General features: G+C 36.7%; 1 protein-coding gene across 2 annotated transcripts in view; it reads left to right on the forward strand.

The window, feature by feature from the left end:
* Positions 1-26,914, forward strand: part of IL17REL (interleukin 17 receptor E like) — a 45,156-nt gene extending 18,242 nt beyond the window's left edge. The window contains exons 2-17 of one of the 2 annotated variants that reach the window (XM_088165773.1): positions 1,431-1,458; positions 6,757-6,906; positions 7,656-7,765; positions 9,147-9,261; positions 10,833-10,877; positions 11,688-11,827; positions 12,111-12,182; positions 14,415-14,469; positions 15,132-15,295; positions 17,552-17,599; positions 18,263-18,320; positions 18,647-18,792; positions 21,303-21,362; positions 22,387-22,444; positions 24,956-25,010; positions 25,968-26,914. In XM_088165773.1, the coding sequence (XP_088021899.1) occupies positions 1,431-1,458; positions 6,757-6,906; positions 7,656-7,765; positions 9,147-9,261; positions 10,833-10,877; positions 11,688-11,827; positions 12,111-12,182; positions 14,415-14,469; positions 15,132-15,295; positions 17,552-17,599; positions 18,263-18,320; positions 18,647-18,792; positions 21,303-21,362; positions 22,387-22,444; positions 24,956-25,010; positions 25,968-25,995 (1,332 nt within the window). In that variant the 3' untranslated portion in view covers positions 25,996-26,914. The remainder of the gene's footprint in view (positions 1-1,430; positions 1,459-6,756; positions 6,907-7,655; positions 7,766-9,146; positions 9,262-10,832; positions 10,878-11,687; positions 11,828-12,110; positions 12,183-14,414; positions 14,470-15,131; positions 15,296-17,551; positions 17,600-18,262; positions 18,321-18,646; positions 18,793-21,302; positions 21,363-22,386; positions 22,445-24,955; positions 25,011-25,967) is intronic. The other variant, XM_014877725.2, reaches the window with a different exon arrangement.

The raw sequence follows: 26,914 nt of genomic DNA on the forward strand, positions 1-26,914 counted from the left end.
TATGTCCAAAAGTGATTGTTAAAAAAAAGAAGCCCCAAAAGGACAGAAGAATGAGAACTGATACAGGCTAGACTGGTTTTCTAAAGGCCTCCTTCAAGAAGGAGCTTATTTAGCTCAAATGAAAATCTGTCATGAAGGAGAGGACACACTTCTCAGGTACCCCAGGCAGCTGCCAGAGGGGAGTGAATATGCTGCCATTTCTTACCTGCTGCAATAATATGGTTTTGCTCTGCAGCTTTGTTTCTGAGGAGCACAGGATTCCCTGTGGATGAAAGCCTCCTGGAAAACCAAGCAATAGTTATTTTATGATGTGCTAATGGCTTGTCCAGGCTGTAGCCTCTGTGTTTCAATTCAAGAACTTCTAAATGTCCACTTGAAGACTTTTGCTGGCTCTAAAACTCATGGATTGTTGGCTTGTTGACAAGGTTCTAAAATGTTTTAAGTCTGAGAGCTGCCATCCCGTTTGAGAGCAGAGGAGACAAGGCGGTGCCTGCTACTTTTGTGGGTGTGATAAAAGTATCTCTGTCAACAGGACGATGCTTTTAAAGGAAAGAAAATGGGAACATATATTCTGTATTCAAGAGAATTCTGGTATAAGAGTTATGTCAGAAACTTGAATGCCAGAACAGCAGCAAACAGTATTTGCTGGCTAAGGAATAGCCTTTCTTTAGAATGTCATACATAGCAGTCAAAGTAAGATTTGTTATTTTTGTACTCTACAAAATTTTAGTGTGTGGTTAAGTGTTTATTTTACTGGGAAAATGGATGCAGTCTGTCTGAAAGATAGCTGGAAGCTGTTAGAATCTCAATGCCAGGTTCACTTTGCCTTTTACAAAGACACTTTCCCTTGAACACAATAAGTACTGTGGCTGAGTTAATTTAATTTTCAGTCTTCTAAGCCAGATGTCAGAAATAAAAAGTCTTATTTCTAGACTGCGTTTGCAATTTCAAATAATGCTTCCTTTCTAGTGGGATCTTCTAAAAATAATATAATATTCAATAATGTTCTAGATATCTTCCATTATAAAATCATTGGGTTTCTTTACTCTGGTATGAACAAATCCATCATAGAGTTTAATGAAGTAATGCATAAATTCTTGGTCAGTAGGAATGGCAGTACCTGATAAAATTATGTCTTTATTTGATGGAACTCTTGTACTTGTTAGAAAAATTAACACACCTCAGTAGAAATACATGAAAATGAGGATAATGCTGGTCTTGTGTCCCCATGCATATCAGGCTGTCATATGCAGCACTGATGTGCTTTTTCACTGTATTGGAAAAACATTTTTGTAACCTTGAAAATTATTTCTGTTGTGGACTATGAATATATTTACCTGCTTAAGGTATGTTTACTTTTGTACAATGATTGAGCAATATTTATTTTTATTATTACCTCAGCTCTTAAAATATTTTGTTTCTGTTTGCAGGGGATTCACTGTAAAAGCAAACCTTCTGGTGAGTACACATCATTCACATTTTTCCTATATTTGTTTTTAAAGATAATTTATTAAAGATATTAAGTCCACTATCCTAGTGACATCAGATCACTGCCATTACAGGGTATTTACCACCAGTTCTTTCATAAAAAGACATTGGAAATTGGTAGGATCAAAGTTATTATTGTCCTTACCATAGTGAAGGAAAGAGATTTTGCTAAGTAATTTTACATGTTTTTATTGCTTTTACTCATTACTGATATTGCCTATAGTAATAATACAGGGGGTTGAATTACCTGAACTCTGAAGCCTCCATCAGTTACTCCTCCAGTGCACAGAGTCATTTGCAGGGAAGTACAAGGCAGCTGCCTCATAAACAGTACCCCCTGAAAGGACAGTCACAGTCCCCTCCGAAAGGACAGTCACAGTCCCTGAGAGGACAGTCATAATCCCTTCTGAGAGGACAGTCACAGTCCCTCTGAGAGGACAGTCACAGTCCCCTGAGAGGACAGTCATAATCCCTTCTGAGAGGACAGTCACAGTCCCCCTGAGAGGACAGTCACAGTCCCCTCTGAAAGGACAGTCACAGTCCCTTCTGAGAGGACAGTCACAGCCCCCTCTGAAAGGACCATGCTAGCTGGAGGCTCAGCTCTGGGCACTGATGGTCTCCACAGTGCATTTCCTGAATCCAGGTGGCAGTGAGTACATAGACAGGGAGAAGATGTGATGCTGAGCTCAACATGTGGGATGCTGATGCTATGGCACGGGGCATGACCTCAATGTCAGCTGACACGAATTCCTTACTCAAAATGCATGGCATTTATGGGACTGTGCTGAGGTGGAGAGAAGGAATATGTGTATGAGAGAAAGAATATGGAAAGGATGCAGTTAAAAGTCCCACCAGAAAAAATCTTTAGTCTTCTGCTGGTCAGCAATGTGAACCTCTGGTGGCTGGTTCAAGGGTTGTGAATGAATCTTGTTAGGATTCGGCAGCTGAGCTGGCAGTTGCACAAACTATGTGGAAGGTAGAAGAAGAAACAGGAGTGTTGACCCTTGCTCTGCTAGCTGAAGCATGCCTTTACGTCCTTGAGCAGTACAGGCTGAGAAAATCAAGCCCTTCAACCTGTTCTCAAAGGGAAGAACATCCGTAATTCTGTTGGTTATGAGTTAAAATCTGTGCTGGGTGTTACACAAATGCAGATCTAGATAGTGGAGACTCACAAGTAGCACGAGGTGGTGATTCATTCCATCCATTTTAGGACAAGGGGATTTATATGCTGGAAGAGAGGCAAGAGGGGTTGTCATTCTATTGACTGCCAGAGTTGCTCAGATCACAGACACAGCCTGGCTGAGGTCAGAAGGGACCACTGGAAGTCATCTGATCCAACCCCTGATGCAGGGACATGCAGATGATGCACATCAGATAAGCTACATGTTTCACTCTTAACTGGAAGGGCACTGAAGGGTTTGTAAACTAAAGATCTATATCTTTGAAGACGAAATGCATAAAGGTGTTTATAGGTTTTTCCGTGCTGTCTGAGAAAAACTTATCAGCTACCTTTAACACAAGAAACATGTAGAATGACGCAGCCTTACAGGGGTGATGAAAAAGCATTTTTTGTCTTCATCCTAATTCACTTGTGCAACAGTGGGTGTATACTCCTTTGCATATTTCCTTTTCTATATTATTTTTTAAAATTATTTGTTATTTGAGGTAAAATTACCTTAAAAGATCTTAACTATATAGCAGAGGACCTTTGCAGTAGTAATTCCTTTTAGCTGCAACAAAAAGATCTTTCCTAAAATTTGCAGCCACAACCTCAGTAGTATTTGGCAGTATGGCTTTGATTCTGCCTTCTTCCTCCTGGTCTTCTAGACTGTTAGGTAGCACAAAAGAACTACTGTAGTAACTGAAATTCACTGTAATATATCCATACATTGATATCAAAATTTTGATGATTTTTAAAAAATTACATTTTCAGAAAATATATATTGCACAGTATATCCCTGTGTTGTTCAATCTCCTTAAAAGTTTGAAATATTTTCTGAACACACAACCATGAAACCCTTTAAATTTACTGTGCATTGCAACCTATTGTGAAAGAGAGGCTGTCAGTCTGAAATTTAATCAATTTCTTAATTGCATTAAGTACTTTCAAGTAGCGAATTTTGGTACTTATTAACTGAAGGGCACCATGTGGTTATTGTAGGAGAGCATATCTACTTTGTTGATGAATTTTGTTGAATCACCCTAATGAACAGATGCAGCAGATACTGTGGTAAATCATATGCAAATAGGTTTGAAATACTGCTGTAATTTATACTCATGGAATGATATGCCAGTGAAGCAATTGTAGTTGGCTTTAGAGATGGTCACAGATTTAGCACTGTCAGTATCCTTAAGTAGTTCAGATTCTTACAATACTTGTAGGGAAGACATATCAGATAAAAAGCCAGTTAGGATTTTCTATTGGGTGTTGTCCCAGTCTTGGTATTAATAGGTTTTCTCTTTTTTTTTTTTTTTTTTTTTTTTGTTCATGCTCTTCTCCAATTTCATCTTCTTACCTGAGGCTTCTAATTATCCATCTATTCATTTCTATTGCATATTCATTTCTCAGCTCTGGCTTCTATTATCTAACTGCACATTATGTGTGATTTGCTGTCATGACAGTTCTAGGTTTATTGCTGCATCATCAGATTAAAAAAAATTATCTGCTGTGGTTGAGCTGATGGCAAAAGTACAAGGAAATGTCTACATGCTCAATAATAAGCCTTGATTTCTTTATGCCTGGGCTTATATGTGCCCATAATTAAGGAACCTTTTATTAAAACAACAATCCCTCTCTCATGTAGGGCTAATTACAGCTATTATTCATAAACACAAAATTTAGGTAATATTTACTCAACAGATGGTTTATGTAGCAATATGTATCTTTATGTCTTCTGGGGTATAGATAAAACTACTTGTGTGAAAAGGAAAATGGGGTGTGTTCCAGAAGAAAATACCTTAAGGGGGGATTAAAAGATGATAAAGAAGGAATTTACTGAAGAATTAGTCAGAAATGAGTCTCATACTGTGATGATTTATGCAATGAAAATTATTTTCTGTCAGGTCATCCTTGTATCATGTATTTACTGTAATCCAATGCTAGTATCCCCATGCATGATATGATCTATTTACATTATTATCAATGAGTTTAGCAGCATGTTTTGCAATTCTCAAAATCTATCATAAAATTAATGGAAAAAATCCAAAGTGGAAGTGAAATTTCATTTTACTCAGTGTACTACATATTCTCAGTTTTAAAGTAGAAACTGTGATCAAGAGCAGTGTCTCTGCTGACAGGACAGCATAATGTTTGTGCATCTGTCTTATGCTGATCCAATGTCAGTAATGCACCCAGGTTGACTTAGAATTCTTGTGAGATAGTTCCAACACTGTGACATCTGAAGATATCATACCTCAGGCTGCAATAGCTAAGGAGAAAATTCAATTAAGTCATGACAGAATGCTTTGTAAAGAACTGTCATCCATCTATCTATCTATCTATCTATCTATCTATCTATCTATCTATCTATCTATGCTCTACCTATCTGCATACATATGTTTACATACATTGCTCTCCTATGCAGACATGGGAATGAGCCAGATTGTAAGCCTGGATCAAGGAATTTACACTAATAACCAAAACTTAAGCAGAAACAGTCACTCCCAGATACTACTGGGTATCCACAACTGCATCTCATATGATGCAGTCAAGGAAATATCTTCCTGAGCAAAGAGACAGAGCTCAAACTAATCATCACTTAACACATTATTAGTAATAGTTATCAAGTAGTTCTGCAATATGATAAACTCCCAGTTAGTAGTGGGTGGATTAATTGAGTGTTGTACAATAACTTTCCATCCTGAGATACCTTCAGGATTATTACCCCACCCATTCTTGGAACATGGAATACAGCGTTCATATCCAGCTGCTGTGCACTGTACTTCTGAGGGCTGTCTCATCTCTGTGGAAATGTTTATAAATTTTTCAAAAGTCAATGTACTCCAACTACTCTTAAAGCCTTATGTGTATATTTTGAGTGATCTGTGTTTTTCATTGGTTTGCATAAATTGTTTTCTCTAATTGCCAGTATTTATTTGGATAATTCAGAGTTGACCAACTGCCAGTTGAGTGTTCCTGTTTTCCCATGCTTTTCCACTTGGTTCATATCAGCATATCCTGTTGCCTCCAAAGTAAGCTCAATGACACAAAACCAGGCTAACAGAGTGGAGATTTGGGTGTGAAGGGTTTGTCTCTTCTGACTGTATGCATGTGATATGTATCATGCAGGAGTTATTTCTCCTGATTCCAAGTGTGAAGGCACTTAAGGCTTAAGAGATTTAAGCAAAGCTGCCACATTTATGTCAGCCTGTCTTCACATGCTGCAGTATCAGTATCTGATCTTTGACAATGGGCTTCAGCTGCAACTGGACACTGGGAAATGAGAAGCCCAAGGAATGTATTGGGGATTAAATCCACTGTACCAATATAAATTCATAAATAAATAACTGATTTCTGTGTAGGGCAGACTGAGAAGTAGAAAGAGATTAAATATGCTCACTGATGAGGTTTGGGGCCTTAAGACTACTTTTCCTTTTATACTAGCCTACAATTTTAGCTCTGCAAACCCATTTCCTAAGGCTTTGGAATACCTAAATTCACAAAGGGAAATAGAAGAAGACATAGTAGCTGTGTTCTGTGCCTTGAAGAAGGCGTGGATAGTATTTATTTTGCTCTTGTTGTTCTGGTCTAAAGCAGAAGGAAATCCTGTAGGTGTAATGTACTCTTCCATGACTAGGAATGCAATGGTGCCCTCTTGCGTGAAAGTGAAATTTTAACAGCAATGGAGACCATCAGAAAGTCCTAAATTTAAAGTACTATTATGAGAGTGCTCACAATATACAAGTAATGGTTTTGAAAAAAGTTTATATAAACTATTAGTTTAGCCATGATCTAGCAGATCTAATTAATTGAAAACAGTATTAGTCTAGGTGTGTTCTGCTAATCTTAGTTGTTAGAAGTGTGATTGTTTTCTCTTGTGGGTTAACATTTCCCTAAGCCTGGACATTTATTCCACCCCCCTACATTACTAGTGAAGCCAACTAGCTACGTTGGCCGTGTGAAAGTCTTAGGTAAATTACTGGCTTTGTTGGTCAGTGGTGACTTTCTTATTGATTTCAGGAGAGCTGGAACTTCCCCTGTAGTGCTTGCTCTCCCACAGACATCCTGTGTGCAATGAGTTTTTTCTGTCCTTGTGTTTGCATTTGCAGGTGGCATTTTTAACAGCTTCTGCCATGATGCTCCTGCATCTTTATCTTCTATGGTACTGAAAAGCATGAAGATCTCAACAGTGATGAAATGTGTCCAAGGAAGCCCATGTTCTCTTCATTTAAACATTAAAGGAACACTGAGTTTGGATGGTAGGAATCAGCTTTGCTACTGAGCCCTTTCTGTTCACTTTTTGTTTATGGCCGTTCAGACAAAATGTGTTCCATATTGTAATATTTGAGACCAAGCTGGTTTCACGTAATGTTATCAGAAAAATATTTTTGTGAAAGCATTTTACTGTAAAACAGGATGAAATTGTGACCCTTCTCAAGTGACTGAGAACTGAGATAATGGATTTTGCCTTCCATTGTAACACATGTAACATGTCCTCTGCCAGTGCCCCAAGCACAGAGCTGCCCTTTTCTTTCTTGCTCTGACATCCATGCAGACACACACACTAATTTTGTCTGCTCTGATAATCTGGACATGAGTGACTACCCCTACAGAAGGAGAAAAGTTTATTCATCTGAAGTTACAGTTCTTCACTAAAATAAAATGAAAGTACACGAACTTCCTGTGGATAGTCTATTTTTACTAACACCTTACCATTCATGTGCTTCAAATGTTACCATTTAGATATTTCCTAGTTGCTTCACTTAGAGTTAATGTTTATTTTTAAAATTTGCATAATTAAAAGTTCACTTACAGCAATCTGCATTAAATTCTTGTTCCTACTCCCATATGTGAGTTTTATATAATGTCCCTTTTTTAGCAGAGATAAAATACATGTGCCTTTCACTTAGAAGGAAAGCTTATGATATGGTGTATTTTAATTTATGTTTTTGATCTTCTTAAAGATGCTTAAATTGTACTTTTGCAATCTGTTCCTAACTAATTTCAGAGAATATCCGTGGGCTGGAAATATGTTCTTTTTCATTGGACACACAGCAATCTCAGTGCATAAATGTGAGATTCACGAGGAAAAAAAGCAAGATGCTTAATGGAAAGAAGGTAAACTCCTTTTTGAGGGGGAGTAATTTTCCATTTAAACGCTTACAAGCCTTTGGGAAAAAATATCTTTTGTATCTCTCTTATTTTTTTTCTTATTGACTTTGTGGAAAACTACAATGAAACATATACTTCAGCAGAGTCAAATAAAACTCCACAACAAAATTCTCTTTTACAACATATAAATTCAAATTTCCACCACCTTTGTACTTCTTCAACTTACCTTTTGACAAGGGAACTTGTCTCTGCAGAGCCTAATTTTCATATCAGTCTTGCTAGCTTTCTTTTTGTGCCCTCCAAATTGTGTGGAAGCTTTTCTGACTCCAGTGTCTAGGAAGAACAAAGCTACAGAGATTTTAAGTGCATATTACTTCAGTCAAACCATGTCAATGGAGTTTACACATCTAGAAGACAGACAGGTTCCTAAGCACTTGTGCTCATCCATCCTAAGCCCTTGTAAGGGGCAGTATTTGTTATTAAAATTTGCAACTGAGGGAAAAAGGAACCACCCTTGACTAACTGTTTGAAAGGCATGAATTTTTTGCAGTTACTGGTGGATAATGGTTGCTAATCCTATACACAATGTGTTGCTTCATGTGCTTTGTACACTTTACACTGATTGCACATGTGGAACAAAATTCTCCCAAACTGCAGTAGCAGTTTGCACTTGGTGTCACTTGATGGAACATCCATCCCTATGGGCAATGCAGGGCCACCAACCAGCAACCATCAGCTCTGACTGTAAGGCAAGTTTATAGGCAAGAGTCAACAAATATATTTAATGAAATTTTCCTAGTTTCAGTTCAATGATGAAAATGGTGACATAAGACATCTTTTACCCTCCAAATGCCTTTTACCAAATAGGAGAGTATCCAACATGAAAACCTAGATGGAATTTAACAGCTAACTGATAGCAGTGAGGGAATGACCTGCTATAACTGGATGTCAATTTTTGTTTCTTAAATTACTTTCTGTCTCATAAACTATTACTGTAATTAATAAATTTTCTGAAGTTGCCATAAATATTTAAACAGACTTTTTTTTTTCCATTCTGCAAATGTCTGTGCTTGTAAAATGCCTATAGATTGGAGCTTTTGATATGTTTTTGCTTTTAGGATTATTTGATATCTCGTAGATATTTGTATTTTTAAAAGTGACGGTGATAGCAACATCCTGGATTAGAAATAATGATACTCTTTGAAATCCTGTTATTAAGTTGTATCTACTTCTTTTTCATTCCTAATGCTACCTTATTGACTGCTTACTGCTGCTTTTAAATATAAATATATCTGAACAAAGAATAATTCTTTCTTAAATATCTTAACCAAAGGTTTTTCTGCATCTGGAAGACGTGTGAACTCAGTTTTATGAATGTTTTAAACAGGTACAGGTAGAGTTCAATTGCATTGAAGTCAATGTAGCACAACACATCTATGTGACCATGAAAACTGTACCACATTACTGTGAAGTCAAGCTGAGTCAGCAATACTATGTTGAAGGTAGGAAAACATCTTAAATCAGATGTTTTTTAAGAAATATCTTGTCAAACAAAAACCCCCCTCAAAACAAACAAACAAAAAAACCCTCTAAGGAAAAGCACATCCAACTCAGATTCTGGGATACCACTAACCTAACTGATGGTAGATCACATATGCCAGGATGAGTCTTAGTTTACGTTTCAGTGATTTTTTTTGTTAGCAAGTAAAGGTCTTGACTTGTTGTAAAACCCAGAGCTGATATCTAAAAGGATGTAGAAAACTGAATTTACACTATGCATTTGTCCCTGTTGCCCTTCTTGTGATTGGCACATTCTCTTGCTCTGCCCGCAGGTTTAGTCCTGCCTGCTCTCTGTGCCTCAGATGGAGTTTCTGCTTCTCTGCATGGGTGGCCCAGGGATTGCTTCAGAATCTGAGGAAAGCTTAATAAGAAAGTCTATAGAAATTTATTTTTAATTATAGAACTAGCTGTTCTATAGCCTGTTTACATGTAACTGGGAAAGATCAGGTAGCATTTTTCCATATTTTTGGGGTGAAGTGCCCCCACATTTTTTTACAAATTATGCCATGTGCATACAAAAATAGATTCAGTGGTCCAACCAAGATACAGTGTGGCCAGAGAAGGAAAAAGCAAAAAGTTACATGGGACCCTTTGTTTGATCCTGTACTTGGGATTGTCCTTCCCATCTCCAGAGCCCATGGATGAGCGGTTCTTGCCCTTGCCCTTGGTGCAGTGTCATCCCTGCTATATGGTTTGACACTTTGGTATAAGCAAGGCCTTTCTGTGTTAAAAAGCCTTTAATTTTCTTATAAATTCGGATTCATTATTGAAGTATATAAGAACTTTGTGAGCAAAGAGGGGAGAAAACAAGGTTTTATGAAGCCCAGTTTTAAGATATTACCAGGGCGAATGAACAAATGAAAATAGGAAATATTTCTTGGTGGAAAAGAACTCTGTGGGGAAATTAGAGTAAAGCGCTGCTCCAATACTGTGTTATGCAAGGAGGGGTGAAAGCAACACATGAAAAGTTGTTTTAATGTTCTTAAAAGTTAATTTCTGGAGAGAAAAATACAAGATGTTATAAAAGCATTGCCTGGCTTCTAACTCTGGTAAGCTCACTGTAAGCTACATAGGGTTTTTCCTTCTAAGGCTGGAGTCAGAATAGCAAAAATACAGAATTATTCATGATGGAGAAATGAGCCTGGTAAGCAACAGGAGCTGTTTTTTGAGGAAAAAGTAACCAAAATTAATATTATTACTCAAATTATTTTTAGGTTCTAGGTAAAGAAATGTGGTTCTATATCTGCAACTGGAGCCTTAACTGATGCTGAGGTTTCCAAGTAGAAACCCCAGACTGGAGAGATAGATCCTTAGGGCATATTGTGATATAATCTCTGTGTGGGAAGAGTACTTATCGTTTTTGCTGTTTGTCTAAAAATGTATGTAAATCTGCCTTTAAAAAGAGGGATGAGAGAGGTTGTCTGTTGGGAATCTATTGGATAATTTGGCAGTTTGTTTATACAGTTATGTGAATAAAGCAGCACTGAGACAAACTCTGCCTTCTACTTTGCAGACTGCAGAAACAGTGATGTAGGAAAATATATTCCAGCTTGTTCAGGTGAGCTGATCTTCTATGCAACTTAGACTTGTAAGATATTTCCAGTGACCTATACAATGCCATGTTGTCATACTTAAATGAGCAGGGAGAAAAAATTATGATTTCCAACTACCACTACTTATAATTACCATGTAGCTGATAGGCAATGTTTTGGAAATATATGTCTGTTGAAAATGCTACATGGGAGGTAAAGGTTTTGATAGCCTATTTGATTTCTGAACTTTTGGAAATAGATTTGTGTTCTTTTAATCCACTTTGGATTGCTGGTTTTAAGTTTTTCTATAGACAGACGTCATAAATAGATTGAAATTAGTTTGTCAAACTGCTATACTGCTTTTGGCATACCTGTGAATGCATGTATAAAAAAATATTACTTCCACATATTGCTTTTGTCTGTCATAGTTGTATATATGATCTATGTAAGAAAATTACAATCTTGGCATAATCAGCCCTTATAGTAGTATTAGTGTGTATATTTGAAACACTTGTATATAAACTACATAAGATCCCAAGTACTAAAGTTGAGGTAAAATTGGGAGGTGTCTTGGCCTCTCAATATTACAAGTGCTAAGCTAAATAATATTGAATGAAAATTATATCTCATAAAAAAGAACATGAAGACTATCAGGGTATAAAAGCAATAATAATTTCAAACATTCTTGGTAAGAATCTATAGATGTTGAGTTTCATCTCCATCAAATTATGAATTATATTCTCTACCTTTTATAAGTAGACAAAATAGATATTATAAAGCTATAAAGAAACAGATACAGATGTAATAACTTCATGCTTGATTTTACTTGTTTTCAGCTGGCAAGCTGGATTATAATTTAGACAGGGCAAAGAAAATTGTAATGGTGAATGTATCCAACTTTCCCCAAGATCAAGATTATTATGTTCGCCTGTGCCACAAATGGTTTACCTGTGAAGATGTTGGGGCATTTGCTGTGGTGAGTTAAACTCATGGTGGTTTGGGGAACTGCTGGGGGGTGCCTTGCAGGTGGCAATGCTCATTAAGGTAACAGTTAAAGGAAATGCCATCTATCTATCTATCTATCTATCTATCTATCTATCTATCTATCTATCTATCTATCTCTATCTCTATCTCTATCTCTCTAATATATATAATATATCTATATCTGTATTTATATCTATATCATCTATATCTATCTATATATCTATCCTTTAGCTTTATAAAAAGTCGTTTACCATTGACCATTTTTTTCATTTCAGATAAAAGGAAAGGAATCTTTTAAATCTGTTTCTCTGAAATATTCTCAGCTACTCCCTTGTCTTTGCATTGAGGTAATACAGTCTGGAACTTGGTATATATTTGTGTTTCTTATTAAAGAAATTTTATCAGGCATTGTGCTAAGAAAGGAGGAAAAACCTGAAAAAAGAGCTCTAGACCCAAGTTTTTGACTAAGGCTTTTTTTGAACATAGGCTTACGTAAATGTAAGGAAGAGATTTTTTAGGAAATGCTAATTAAAACATGACAATCAGAAGAAAATGAGATAAAATTTACAATAATTTATGGAATGTGTTGTGTAATATTATTTTGACTGATTTTTTTATAAACAATGAAAAGACAGAATACTTAATCTGACTGTATGTCAGCAGCATTTGATACAGTATTGCACAATAAACTAAAACAGGAATTGAGGAAACTGAGAGTGAGAACAAGATTTGAGTGGTAGATAAGACCTGGCTGCTGGGCTATCTCAGCAAATCCTGTTGGATGGGCCTGTGCTGGTAGGGAGGTTATTTAAGGATGATGCTTAGAGTCATTCTCATATAAATATTTTCACCAATGACACAGGCACAAAATGCAGAAATGTGTAATGGGATTTGCTGGAACACAGTTGGGATGTGCAATCAAAATGTAAGAGGATGAGAGTGATTGGAAGAGACTAGAGATCTTCATATGTGGCATAACTGAAGGATGATGAAGTGTTAAGTATGAAGTGCAAACTCATGCACTTGCTCTAATAAAAACAATTCTTGATGTAAGATGTGAGTCCTCATTTAGAAATAACAGTGGAAGAAAAATGATCTGGGTGAAATAGTTGATCACAGGGTTATTAACCAGCTTTCTTCTATGATGTAAAGATTAACAAGTCTAGTGAGTTAGATTATTCCAAGCTAACAAGAAAATATGGGCAAGGCCTTCTTTTGAAATCCTGTAAGGAATTATTGTATCCATATTCAAGAAAGATTAATTCGAAAGGAAGATGTACATAAAAAATTTGTAGTGTTTGGGGAATGAAGAGACTGTTTTACAAAGGAGATTCAAAGACCCTGTTTCCATTAGCCTCGTAAAAGACGTGCAAAGAGAAAATATGTTTGCTGTGTAAATACAGACCAGAAGGATCACTTATAAGGAAAAATAAGTTAGGTTTTAAACAGAAGTCATTCTTGCAATGAGGATGAAGGGGGATAAACTTCATTCCATGACTATATTCAGGTTAGTAACAGATTTTTCTCATAACCTGAGAAGTGAGATTTTGGAATGTCTTTCATGCAAGGATTAAAAGGCCTCAAACAAATTAACAATTATCTTGATAACATAGAAAGATACTATATGAACCTAGTTTTCTCACTGAATTTTGGGTTTGGATTTACTTTACAGATTAAGATATCTAAATGCAGATATCCAAATATAAATATCTACATTTGAATTAGGTGTCCAAATTCTTAAAACCAATGGAGATCTAATTAATGCAGTCAGTTGCTCAACTGACCTAAGGAAAAATGGCCCTTTTGGAATGTGCTGGACTGTACTGTAGATTCCACTGGCTAGGTCTTCATAAGGCTACTGTGACAGTAGTTTGGGCACTTTAGTCACACCTAGATGTGCACATTGTGGGACCTAAAATCACATACTTAAGCATATGCATGTGCACATATGCAAAGTGAACCACAAAGTCTCGTCCAAGCCTAGGGAATGTTTTCATTCCTCTCTGAAAATATGAGGTCACTAGAAAAATTTTATTCCTCTCAGTGTGTACACAGAAAATTCTGCAATAGGATCACTTAGCAAAGAGATGGGAATTCCAAATAACAGAAACATTTGCACATGAATCTAAATAAATAGGGCATAGCAGTAGCCATGCACATATACTTGAAGATTGGGTTAAATGTTAGTCTTCAGATTTTAAGGATGCATCTTTTACCATTGCCCAGGCCAAGAGATCTTATGATTACTGAATGTTTTGATTCCCCTAGAAAGTAATGACACTATAAGAAACTTACTGATAATCAGACTAGAAGACTTTCTAAATGCAAATGGACCAAATGTATGACTTAGAAATAGTAGGAAGATAGTGTTAGAAGGGATCACCTTAGTTCAATGCCCCTAATGATGAGCAACAAAATGAAAAAATAGGGCAAAACTTATTTTGAAAAATGACTTCCAAAGCTTTCTAACAAACATAGCATCCTTATCTTTGGCAGGAAACATTTCTGTCACATTCTACCCAAAATGCTAAAAACACGTGTCTGACAACCTCTAACTGATGTCCACTGTTTGGTTGTAGGGTTGGCTGGCACTTCCAGATGCAAGGAGAATACAACTTTGTCCCTTTGAAAATGGCAAGTAGTGCATGATTACTCTTTATAGGAGTAACTTTCAGCAGCTCCATTAGTATGTCACAATATAATACAGTGAAAATCATGCATTGCAAAACTTCAAGGAAATAATCATATTGGTTTGTTTAACTGTGGGAAGATGAAATAACTTACTTTCAGACCAAATAGCTCACCAAGTTCATGCCAACATAAACAGTAAGTAACTTTCTAGTCATTTCCCACATTTTCTTAAGTGGCATGCAAGCTGGCCAGAAGGAATAAAAGGTCAGCTTAGAAACGGTGTGAGAAGAGGAGACATTTGAAGGTGTCCAATTCCCAGCTTAAAGGAGGGAGCAAGGAGTTGAAAAAGGAGACAGTTAACTACATGTGAGTTCCATGCTTAACAGGAAATTATTCACACAAATATTCCAGCAGTGTCAGGAATTGGTTTGAGATGACAGCTCAGAAAGAAACAGAAAAACAGGAAAAAAAATTACCTTATTTACACATATATGAAAGTAAATCTTTTACCAGGGAAATAGAAAAAAGCATGGCCTAAAAAGTGTTTTATTGTGCTAAGTCCAAGATTTTGATTTAAAGCACATGTAGAGGTACCGGACCTATAAACTATGTTGATTCCCGTCTGGATGTTTTGAATAATGTTTTCCCTCTCTCTTTGTGCACAGATACACAGGTGCTATGGGCCAATATTGTTTATAACCCATTGACACAAACCCTTGCTTGGGAGCCAGCCTGTCCCGTCCTTGTCATGGTTAACCTATGCAGGTTCATCAAGTCGAATGACCATTGTGAAGATATAGAGAACACTTTCAAAAATTCTCCTGAGAAAGTAAGAGCTGTGTGGATTAATTCAAACTGTGAGATTCAAAGGCATCACCAAAGGCATAATGTGAAGAGCTAGACTTTGGAATAAGAGCAGTTACAAATTCCTCTCTTCTCTGATACTTAAAACTATTCATAGTCATAGTCTTTTCTGGCACATTAATCACATGATTTATTCAAAATAGTCACTGACTCATTATAAAGAAATAAAAAGTGGAGTTCACTGGGCAGCTCTTCATGTTTGCTAAATTCTTTGGGGTAAATAGGATCTGCTTTTTATTTATAGTTCATGTCAGTTTCTCTTTAAAGTAAAGGAGACAGGCACATTGAGGGGACAACTCTTCTCATCTATAGACAGGCATAATAGGTTGGAGTGATTTCTCTGTGATGGTACCACCTTCTTTTGACTGTCACAAGAGTCTCTTGTGACTAGATCAGATTTAGATATTTAACATTTAGACATAAAAAATATAAATTAGATGAAGCTAAATCTCTTTAAATATTTCTCAAGACATAACAGTACTTTGATAGGGCACTTTTGTTTTGTAATTAAGATCTTTCTGAAGTGCCTTCCTCAACCTGGTCCAATGTCTTGAAAAGCTGGATGCTGAAATATTGTGTCCCTTAGTTCTTCCAGCACTTATTTTCTCAAGTTGAGAAGGGTTTTCAAATGCATATGTCTTGTGTGGCTTAACGCTTCAATCTGAAATCTGATGTTACTGAATGCTCTGGGTTTTTGAGGTTCATTAGAATTTGTTTCATCCTGAAAAGTACATTTCAGGCTTGCCTGATTGTGGAGAGAAGGCAGTAAACTTAAAGTAACAATTGAAAAGGCAAATAAAATAAACCACAAGATATTAATTCTGAAACCTTTGGATTAATGTTATTATTCTGATGACATGATTGGGGAGGTGGTAGGGCTGACTCAAGACTATCGAATGCTTTTATGATTAGGAACTCCTGGCCAAGCCTTTAGTGATTGTTCAGATTCATCATTTATGAGTTCCAACAAAGCTTTGATCTTGAAAAACAGATTAATTTAATTCTAGAGGAGAGTGATCCCTGTGAGATTATTCATCTGCTGGCAGCAAATACAATTCATTGCTTGCAGGAGAGAAAAAGAAAAAAAAAGAAAATAAGACTAAAATGGGGTCTGGCTGGTAATGGTTGTATCTGTTACCAGAACAGAACCCAAATTTATTGTAGAGTATGAGGGTTTTTCTGAATTTACTGATTACATTTAATGACATTAATTTTAATCATAGAACCATAGAGTATTATGAGCTGGAAGGGATCCACAAGGATCATCAACATTCATGGATGGAATTAATTATCTTTTTTCCCATCATTAATTCTAACAAGTTTGATATTGAATTTGGTCCATTTATTATGGTACTGTACCCTGAAAACCATCGCTGTAGTATGCTGGAAACTGCTGCAGATTCCTCAGATAAGGCCAGCTGCCCTGTAAATCCACACAAGGCCACACACTAATACTGTGCACATGTACTGACTTAGGCACAAAAGCTGCACCCTTCCTCTTTACTGAGGCTGGGGCTTTCTCTGTCAATGACAACGCTGTCTCCAGGCCTGAGTAGACTCCTACAGAACTGTCTCCTGGGACAACGTTGTTATGTTCTCAAAAGAAGTTACAGGAAGGGTTTGGTTGTGTATTGTGCTCGGTCACTTGAGCAACAGGGTTTATTTAGGTAGGATCACTTATATGTGTAGCAATTGTTTATATAAGACAAGGCTTTTCATGGTGAAGCCCTTGGTGAGTAAACAGTTATTAATCAAGAAAACAGCATTTTGTGGATTGCTTAAGTGGATTTATAAACTTCAGCCTATGTTTCACTGTTCTGAAATATGAGTATGGAAAATTGAAAGATTTCTCCACTGAAGGTGGAATACTTTTGGATGTATATTTAAGTATTCTGCTGAGTTGTTTATGTGTGGCAAATAAGGGGTTGGTACAAGATGACTGTGTAATTTTGCACAAGCCACCATAGAATCAATTAATTTGGCTCAAAGGGGTCAGGCTGACCATAAAAAATGCTACATGTTGCAGATAAAAAGAAGCAAACTATTCAGTAACCCAAAGCAGCAGTTGCTTTTAATCATTTTATGTGATTAACTTCCTGGTATGTTTATGAAGTAAACAAGTCAGTTGCCTTCTCAGTAATCAAACCATGAAAATTTTCAGTAGTTGATTTTGTGAAACTAATCAGTAAAACTAGCTAATGCTGAGTGCTCTGTCTTCCAGCAGGTTAAATATTCTCGTGTGGATACTCACCCAAGACTTTGCATGAAGGTAATGGAATTTCTTTGTAAAACATATATTTACTGCCCTTCTGTCTCTAAAATAAATGAGCTAGTGATGTTATTTATGATTAATATTTTGTTTCATAGCTCTGATGAATGGGAACTGAGAAGTAAGGAATAGTGAAAGATTAGATTAGAAGGTGATTGTTTTGAAGTACAACAGCAGTGATAGATAGGACACAGGTCAGATTGTTCTTTTCCTTTTTCCTTTCTAAAAAAAGCAGTAAAAGATATTTTTAGTCAATGGAAACTCTGAAGAACGCTGAAGTGCTAAACTTTATATGTTAAATTTTTCATAGTAAATATTTGAAAATGAAATTATCAATACAGTACACTTAATGGAGAATCTCTTACTATTGTAGTTGAAAAAAAAAAACCAAATAAGGCTAATACAGGCATATTACTGTTTTCTTTCAGTTTACTTTTAAGTCAGTGGAACCAGGTATTTCTGTAAAATATGCATGATTATAAATACCTGAAGAATTAGGGAATCTAATTTAAGTCAAGTGTTGGAAGATACCATAAAGCAGGAAAGCTGTGAATTAATCCTCTTCAACTTTCTGGAATGCCCCAAACATCACTAGTTGAATATTTTGTCACATCAGTTTGAAACGGAAAATTCAGTTTTCCTGACAGATTTCTCTACTTTCAGTTTACAACCAAACGAGGATCTTGGATTAAATGTCCATTTGCTCATGGAGAATTTCCAGGTAAATATACAGTTTCAAAATTGCATAACATTATATTGTGGAAAATATTTATACCACTAGATATGAGCTGTCTCTTTTATGTGAGAGGTGTTTACAACACTGTAAATTGTAAACTAAGTCAAAGAGATTTGACAGCTTGTTACTTCTATGTATCCTCAGTATATCTGGTGTTCATCAGTATAAAAAATAACTTGTAGGAATCAAAATAATTGCATATCATTTGATAGAACTTAAAAATACAAAAAGCTTTTATTTTAGGCATAAATTTTAGAATATAATGTATAGTCCCTGTACATCTAAAAGTAAGTGTTTTCCCCTAATATCAGCCTGGAAAATGAGAACTGCTGCAGTTGCAGAACAAATACAAGTTTTCTTCACATCCCAAAGCAAGGCACGGTTCTCAGTGCTTGTGTGTAACAAGACGCAGATGGCTTCGTGTGAATCACTTGAGATGCACCATTCAGTCTCTGTGGTTTGTATATATTATTTCTTAAACATTGTAAGACTTTTAAACATACCTAACTTCATTAATTTATTATTCCATATATTGTTATGCAGCTTGAATCCATTAATAAACCATGTACATATTGGAACAATTACCGGAACATTTTAAAAGCATGTAGTTCTCAATCTGATCTCATACTGAAACAAGAAATAAATAAAGATCCTGAAGTCAAATGAGCCACATCAAAGGATGTGACTACTGAGTGGAACCTTAATATTCTTTTAATGTCATTTTTGTAGTGTGGTATTTGTATTATGTATATAGCAAATGTTACCATTTTAATATTTCGTATATGGATCACTGATATTGCTGACCTGGCAAACCACACATCATGAAATGTAAGACTTGAGACATCAATCCATGATGAACTCTAAATGTCACAGCTGCCAATACAAACTCAACATGCAAAAAGGCTTTGTTTTCAGCCAAGTTATCTTTTTGAGCCAGCTGATTGTGTGGCTACACAACTGCTTCTTCCAGCAAAGTGAGGGCAAAGTGTGAAAAGGTTATGGGAGGGTGAGATTTCAGTTTCAGGGAGCAGCTAGCCATGACAGCCTCATTCCTCTCTTGCAACTTAGTCTACACATTTTCAGTGCTGCACTGTGGTTTGTCCTTTAACCTTGCCTCTATCAGTTACCTTTTTGACACAAACTATAATCTACTGATAGACACATCTGGAAAGTGAGGTCAAAGAGCACAAGAGTGGCCATGGCATTATTTTTCAAGCAGAAGAATATTAGCAGGATAGATGCTCGTAGCTACTAGGACCACCATACTAAAAGACATCCATCTGGTTCAGCAGCCAGCTCCTCAGTAGTCTCATGTCCACTGCTAAATATGTGCTCCTGCTGTCTGCTTCCCTGACCAGGTATATGAGATGGCATATGATGAATTTTGAGAAATTTGAGAAATCTAGATATTGTGATTTGAATTGTTACTTCTGACTATGCCGGTTGACTTTGCTCTGCTGTAGGGGGATGTGCTTTAGAACACACAAACATAGCTCCTACTGCTGTCCTCTCTTTAAGGTATATTCAAGCTGTACTTATTTGCCATTATGCAGGGACACAACGGAACTGTGTCTATTTCAGGTACTTGTGATTCTTCACAAGTGAGAAGGGTGCACATACTAGGGCTTTGCTGATGACCAGGCAGCTATGAACAAGGATTTCTTAAACATAATGGGCTGGACCCTGAATGCTGAATTTGTTTTCTAATGAATCAGTTCAGATTGTTATTGCACCTCTGGTGCTGAATGTAACAGAACAGCTGTTAAAAGCAGAATTTTCCAACTCAGCTCAGTCTGAGGACATGCATAACTTGCTCCTCTAGGAGACCCCAGAGCTGAATAATCATGGGGAAAGGCCTGGGAAAAAACAGCTACCCTAATTAACACAGACCACAGAGGGCAGGCATTGGTGGTAATATCAAGAGCCTAACGGGAAAAGCTGTCTGGAAAATGCTGTATTACTGGCAGAAATGGAGATCTGTACAGTAGAAGAGTTGTCAACACTCAGGGAATGTTCAGTAGCACTTCCCTTCAACTGGTCTATTTCACATAAAATCTGTGGAGTATATACTTTCTGGTTTTAGAGGTTCCCTGTGTGAATTGCTAAGTGAAAGGGGTAATGGTGGAGCACCAATAAATTACAGCTAGATATTGAAGTGTGTGTTTCATGAAGGCACTGATGCATTTAAAAAATGCTGTTTTCTTCTCTGTGGTACAAAGCTGTTGTGTCCTCTGCTACCGTGACAGAATCGGACCCCTCATGAATTACATAAATTCCTGTCTCAACATCATGATCAATATAGACAAAGCTCTTATCAAGACCTAACTCTGTGTTCCCAGAAACCAATGTTGGTTCTCTAACTATTAATTTGTCTTGGGTCGTCCTTGAAAAAAAATACAGTCACCTAATTTCCCCCAAATTACTTTAGGAGTTTGCCACGCTGAAGAGAGTGGTGTGGGATTCATAGCTATTGGTGGAGTAACAAACAATATTTTGAGGACAAACCATAATCAATCAAATATTAAATGTCAAGCCAGTCATTTAGGACAATTTTACCCTAAGGCTCAGTTTGTTCTCTGCATACAATGGGATGGGAAGTCCAGAAGAACTGTAAAGACAGGGTCATTCCTTCAGCTCATACACCAGGGAAAAAAATGAAGATGGTGGGAGGAAGCAAACAGTTGTTTTTGGGGAGAGTGTCCTCCTTATGATGCTCCATAAAATGCAGCAACATTAACCCTCTTCCTGTGCTGCTGTACTGTGCTTGGCAAAACTATACCAGCTGCTTATGGTCCTTGAGATCTGGAGTTATCTCTGAAAATAAATAACCTTCCATTAATTTTCTAACACAGTAGAACCTGTAGCATTATTGGAAGCCAAAGCAAAGAGCTCAAGAGATGCAGTATGTTTTCATTGTTCCAGGGTATGGAAAATAGTGATTTTCACCTTCTTTTTTTAATTCATTAGGGAGATTCTGTTTCAATCAATGTGTCAAGGGAAATGTGTGGGTCAACAATTTGCATTCAGGTATGTGTCTTGCTTTTACCAGGTACCCTGTGCAAAAAAAACCCCTAATAAACAAATCATTGGAAAACCAAGGAAACCAGCAGGTAGTCTCACTGCTTTCTCCTCCCAGCTAAATCTGTTTACTGTAAAAATCGATTTGGCAAAGAGCATTATTTATAGCTTGGTATGCTGCCACCACCTCTCTTTGAGGTGACATTAATTAACTGAGAAGTTGCTCTCCATGATCTTGCTCCTTTGTCAGTGGCAGATAAAAGGATATCATCAGGATATTGCTAATTTTGTCTTTACATGTTCCTTAAGAAAAAAAAAAAAGATCCAAGCTATCAAAAGATCCAAGTAAATAATAGATGAATTTTCAAAAATAGACATTGACTAGAAAAGGTGAGGCATACAGTAAATAGCACAGCAAGTGCATGGTGTCCTAGAATTAGAACGCAGGAAAGTAGAACCGAGCAAATTATTTCTGATATTTCTGCACACTATTTCCATAGGTGAAGTTTATTAAGAAATTTTATTCATAGAAAATGAGCATGAAGCTGATAGGTTTATTCCTCTCTGGAGTTAATTTTCCCAGCAGACACTGAGAGAAATGAGAGTGGAGCTCTGAGGCTCTAGTGGCTGCCCTGGAAGGCCCTTCTCAGCTTCACTTTCTGCTGCTGGGAAGAAAGAGGCAAAATGAAAATGAGATTGGCAAGAGCCTTCTGAGTAATGAGAGTAGTAGGTCTTTCCCGACTGAGAAATGAAATTTGCTGGGGAGACTGATAATTTCCTGCATAAATTATTTATTTTGTAAATAAGACATTATCTCCCAGACAACAATAACAAAAAAATTTGATTAGCTCAATCATTTAGTGACCTAAAAGTGATTGCAACTCAGTAATATACACTAGACCAGCAATCTCCATGTGTTTATTTAAAAACAGATTTACAATGCAGTCACTTGAGTGACTCGTTTTGTCAACACAAGTGCTGAGTAACAGCTCTGCTGAAAGGGGGAATAAGCCTCAATTCTTTCTTTTAAAAGGGCTGGAGAACAGATGTAGATTATTCAGTCCCACTGCAGATCTGCGATACCTACTGTGGTAAGTACACATTAACAAAAGAAGTATTGAGTCTTGATTCTGTAGAAGAGAACATTTCAGGTCAAGTGTGTTTTCACTGGGAAACTGAGGTGGGATTCACCTGACTGAATGTGCATGCATCTAGCTGTGCATGACAGCTGGATATGTTCAAATTCCTTTATAGACAGTGGGCTCAGATATCTCATGAGCTACTTTAGTTAGCTCTGCTAGGGCAACTTGTGTGGCTGGCTGCTGCCTCTGCTTCCTGGGTGAATTTTCCACCCTGTGCCAGGTTCTGTGTGTCACACCTATATTTACCTTGCTGTCAGGACATGAGGTAACTAGTTAAAAACACACCTTGGCAAGAGGCACACACTGCTGCCATTGCAGTGACTGCAGCACAGCCCTGCTGTCAGTTCCCCACCTCTGCAAATGGGAGAGCAGCATTTCCCTCCACTTCCCAGCACGTAGAAATTTGCTTCTGGATGTTGTTATTATTATGATTTGAGGCACATTCAAATATACTATGGAGTCAGAATATTCTAAAATTGCCAAGCCCTGAATGTAAGGCGTTGTAGAAGTTAGTGAGTTCAAAGCAAACTAAGGCTGTGGGGTTTATGGTGAACACTACAACAGTGGATTGACTAATTTAGAACTAAAAAGTCTAAAAGGAATCATGTGAGAGAAGCCTCAATCTGAGCATTGCCAAAAACACTTTCCCAAACTCACTCACTCAACCAACCAACCAACCAACCAACCAACCAACATCCCCTTCTAGTTCACTGAAATATAATAAGTTCTGTGACAGATTTTCCCTGTTGTCTAAAAACACCTGTCAGTTAATTACAGCTTTAGATTTGGAAGCCTGATAATAAAAAGAAGGGAGCTTGAATTTGTAGGCTGAATGTAGTTCCCAGTGTAATAATTTGTATAATGCCAGCTCAGGTTTCTTCTCCACTGAAAAACTTGTAATAAGCCCGCTCAAGATGAATAAACTAAATAATCAGAGTGTTGAGGTTCACACAATGTGGATGCATTCTTATTTTTCTTATTTTCCATTTAACAAATGTGGAGTATGACAAAAGCATATGAAATAATTAAAAGCTTTAGAGATGACAGCCTTGGACTTTTCCTGCACCTCATGGTAGGAGAGAATGTGTCTGTGTAGTAAATGAAAATAGCAGGATGTTGAAAGCTGACTAAAGAACTTTTTGTCACAAGTTTGTTTATTTGTTTTGTTTGGTTTTGGGTTGTTTTTTTTTTTTGTTTTTTTTTTCTGATTAGGAATTTGTGGAGATTCAGAAAAAAAAAGGAGAAAATGTTCACTTATCAAGAATATCAGAACTTTAATAAGTGATCACTGTGTTTGCTGTACATTAACCTCATGCTTCATGCTTCATATCCTTCATGCTTCATAAATCCACAATTTATGGTTTCAGGATAATGTGATCTACATTAGTTGGTACCTACACTGATAAATCCATCTTTATCTGTGGACCAGTTCCCAAAACTTCCCTGTAAAGAAGATGGTACAAGTCAGTGTCAGAGGTGGGACACTGAACTGGGTTGCTCTGTCTCACTGCAATAATTTCAATGCTCTTAATGACTCATTGGAAGCCACCAGCTGCTTCTCAGGTGTAAGGTTTTTAAGGTATCTGTAATAGCAAAACTACTAAGGACTTTTGCATTCTTAAATGCATATTTTCTACAACAAAGGTATTTCTTAAACACTAGCCTTTTAAAATCAGGACATGATGAAAGGTTCTTAAAAGTCACCGAGGAGGGTAATTGTTTCACTGGGATGCCTAAAATGTTAAGAAAACCATCCATGAAAAGGTGAAGACTATTAACCTTGAGATTTTCCCATAATCTGTGACAATATGATTTATACGTAGTCAAAGCAAATGACAAATAATCTTGTAATGACATAGTGAAATAGTGAAAATAAATACTATGCACATCTTTGTAAAATAGAGATGTTCATGTTAAGTGTTACTATTCAAGATACCAAGCATTGTCAGTATGTCCAGAAGACTCATGATGTTATTAAAAAACAAGACTCCAGTCATAACATCTAAACATAACAACATATAAAAAAGTCAGTCTAACCATTAGGAAGGCTGCTCCTTACCCAGGCTTCAAGAAGAGCTTTCTGGCATGTAGAAATTATTATTCTACAATGTATTGCATTTTTCTATAAGTAGCTGTGCTTTGGGAATTACAATGGCTTGGTCTTGTTTACTCTATAAAGAATGGAAATGGGAAAATAATGTGGGGTTTTTTAAAATTTGCATTTAATAGCATTGACTTGGAGGCAAAACTTTGTGTTCCCTTTAAATTTTCTATTTTCTTTGACCACTTTTCTGGATTCTATTTAATAAAGCCAAGCATTTTGAGACATAATTTCATGTATAAAATAAGAAACTTATGTATTTTGTATGAAACAATAACCCATATCAGTTACTCTGAGAATAAAGATGTGAATCATAATGCAAACAAAATGGCAAGCTATATTTGAACTTGTTCCCTCAGGTTTTCGTGGCCAGTCACACAGTGATGGAAACCCAGCAAAGGCCATGACACACAGGTATCCATCTAATGTAAAGTTTAAAACATCTGTGGGAATGGATGGAGTTTTTAATCTTGAAACCATATCATTGTTCTGCTACAGGCACAGAAGGAATATCTGAATGAAATTTTATATAGCTAGAAACATCAGGTTCTTAACTCTCCCTTTCCCACCTAAGACATTCCTTGCTTCTGTGCTCTCTTCCCTTGTTTCTCTCTTTGCAATTTAGTCTGGAATCAGAGGTAGCTGCCTGGCTGCCAAAGTGAAGAGAAAGGGAGGCAAATAACCAGTGGAAGTGAGAAGTTTGCAAAATAACAACACAACCTTCAAGAGCCCTGAAACAATCTCAGATATGCTGTGCACGATACATTATTAGCACCTGTCCCCTGCTTTCTCACTGATGTTTGCATGCAGATCAGATCCCTCTGTGCTGTCACTGATTAGACATATCTGCTCAGTTATTCCAGTGCTGCTTCTTATTGCCACAGTCCCTTGCAAAACACCTGTCCAAGGCTATAGACAAATCAGTAAATAATGCAGCCCATGGAGGTACAATTTGGTAGACCCTAAACCCTTAAAAATTCTCTTCCTTTAAGGTTACCTTTAAGAGCCAACGTAGCAGAGTGGGAGCTACCTAGAATTCCAGAGAAAATAGAGATGATCTGAAAAAGCCTTGTTCAAAGATGGGGAATAGATGCAGCCTTGCAAAAGCTCTGCAAATCATATGGTTTAGAAGGGGCTACCATCCATGCTTTGTGGCAGTCTTTGGCTTTTCCCTTACAGAATAAAGTGTCCTGGTTTTGTTTATTTGTTCATATAAACAGTGTTTGAACTGTGACAGTCAAGTACACAAGGTGTAGACAAATGGTGAGATATGTTATTTTACACCAACTATATATGAATGTAATGAACTTTTTCACTTTGGAGAAAATAACCTCACAACAATCTTCTTTCCTCTTCTGTTTTTTCTCCTAGGATGAAGAGTGTGCAGTCCTTGCACTGAATTTAACAACATGTTTTCAAGGTCCTCAGTATCCTCTCAACATTGTATTTTGATGCAACTTGCAAATCTTGTCTAACTGGTCATCTCTCATGATTATAGTTTCTAATTCCCATGAGATTATTCTCATGAGTGAAGAATTTAGCAAATTGAGCCTACTCTAATATGACAAATTCAGATTATGATTCCTTATTTCCCAGTATTAAAAAAAGGATGTCTTAAATCACTTAGAAAATCAGGTCCACATTTCCCATCTGAAGTAGTATTTTATACAAAACACGCTCTGAGTACTTTCAGAGTACTTTGTGTTTCTACAGAACAAGTATTTCAGATTTTCTTGTTTGTAACCTTCATTTTTAAACCATAAGCAATAGTTTTTGAGAGCTGAAGAATGGAGGAAGTTTTCTCAGCTTTGATACATTATTCTTTGCAATTTCCCATCTTGATTTTCTCATGCCTTTCTGATCTCACCATGACAGACCATGTTCTTTAAGTATGTCTAACAACTGCTTTCTGTGTTTGCATTTGTGTTTGCCTTGGAGATAATTTGCCTATTTGTCTGAGGTGGCACATGTCTTTGGTTTGATAGCTATTTAAAACTGTCTTGTGGAAATCTGGTCTAGAAGGAAACAGTTTAATGGAAATAATGGGAATATTTTTTCTCATTATATCAGTATTTTCATGCAATTGTTTGGGATAATATTACACACTGTACTGATTATCAAATATTTGGCCCTTATTTCACTGAATAGTCCCGTCAAACATCCTTCCTGTTGTGTAACATTGGAATAAAGTCAAATAAAAGATGATTAATAGCATATCCTGAAACCATGTGGAACTGATCATGTGAGATCAGGAATATGGGTAAGGAGTAAGGGTCTGGAACAAGAAGTTGATCAATAAAAAATATTTTCCGTCTGAA

Source organism: Sturnus vulgaris, chromosome 5, assembly GCF_052056855.1.
Source record: "Sturnus vulgaris isolate bStuVul1 chromosome 5, bStuVul1.hap1, whole genome shotgun sequence".
In the NCBI taxonomy this organism is placed as follows: domain Eukaryota; kingdom Metazoa; phylum Chordata; class Aves; order Passeriformes; family Sturnidae; genus Sturnus; species Sturnus vulgaris.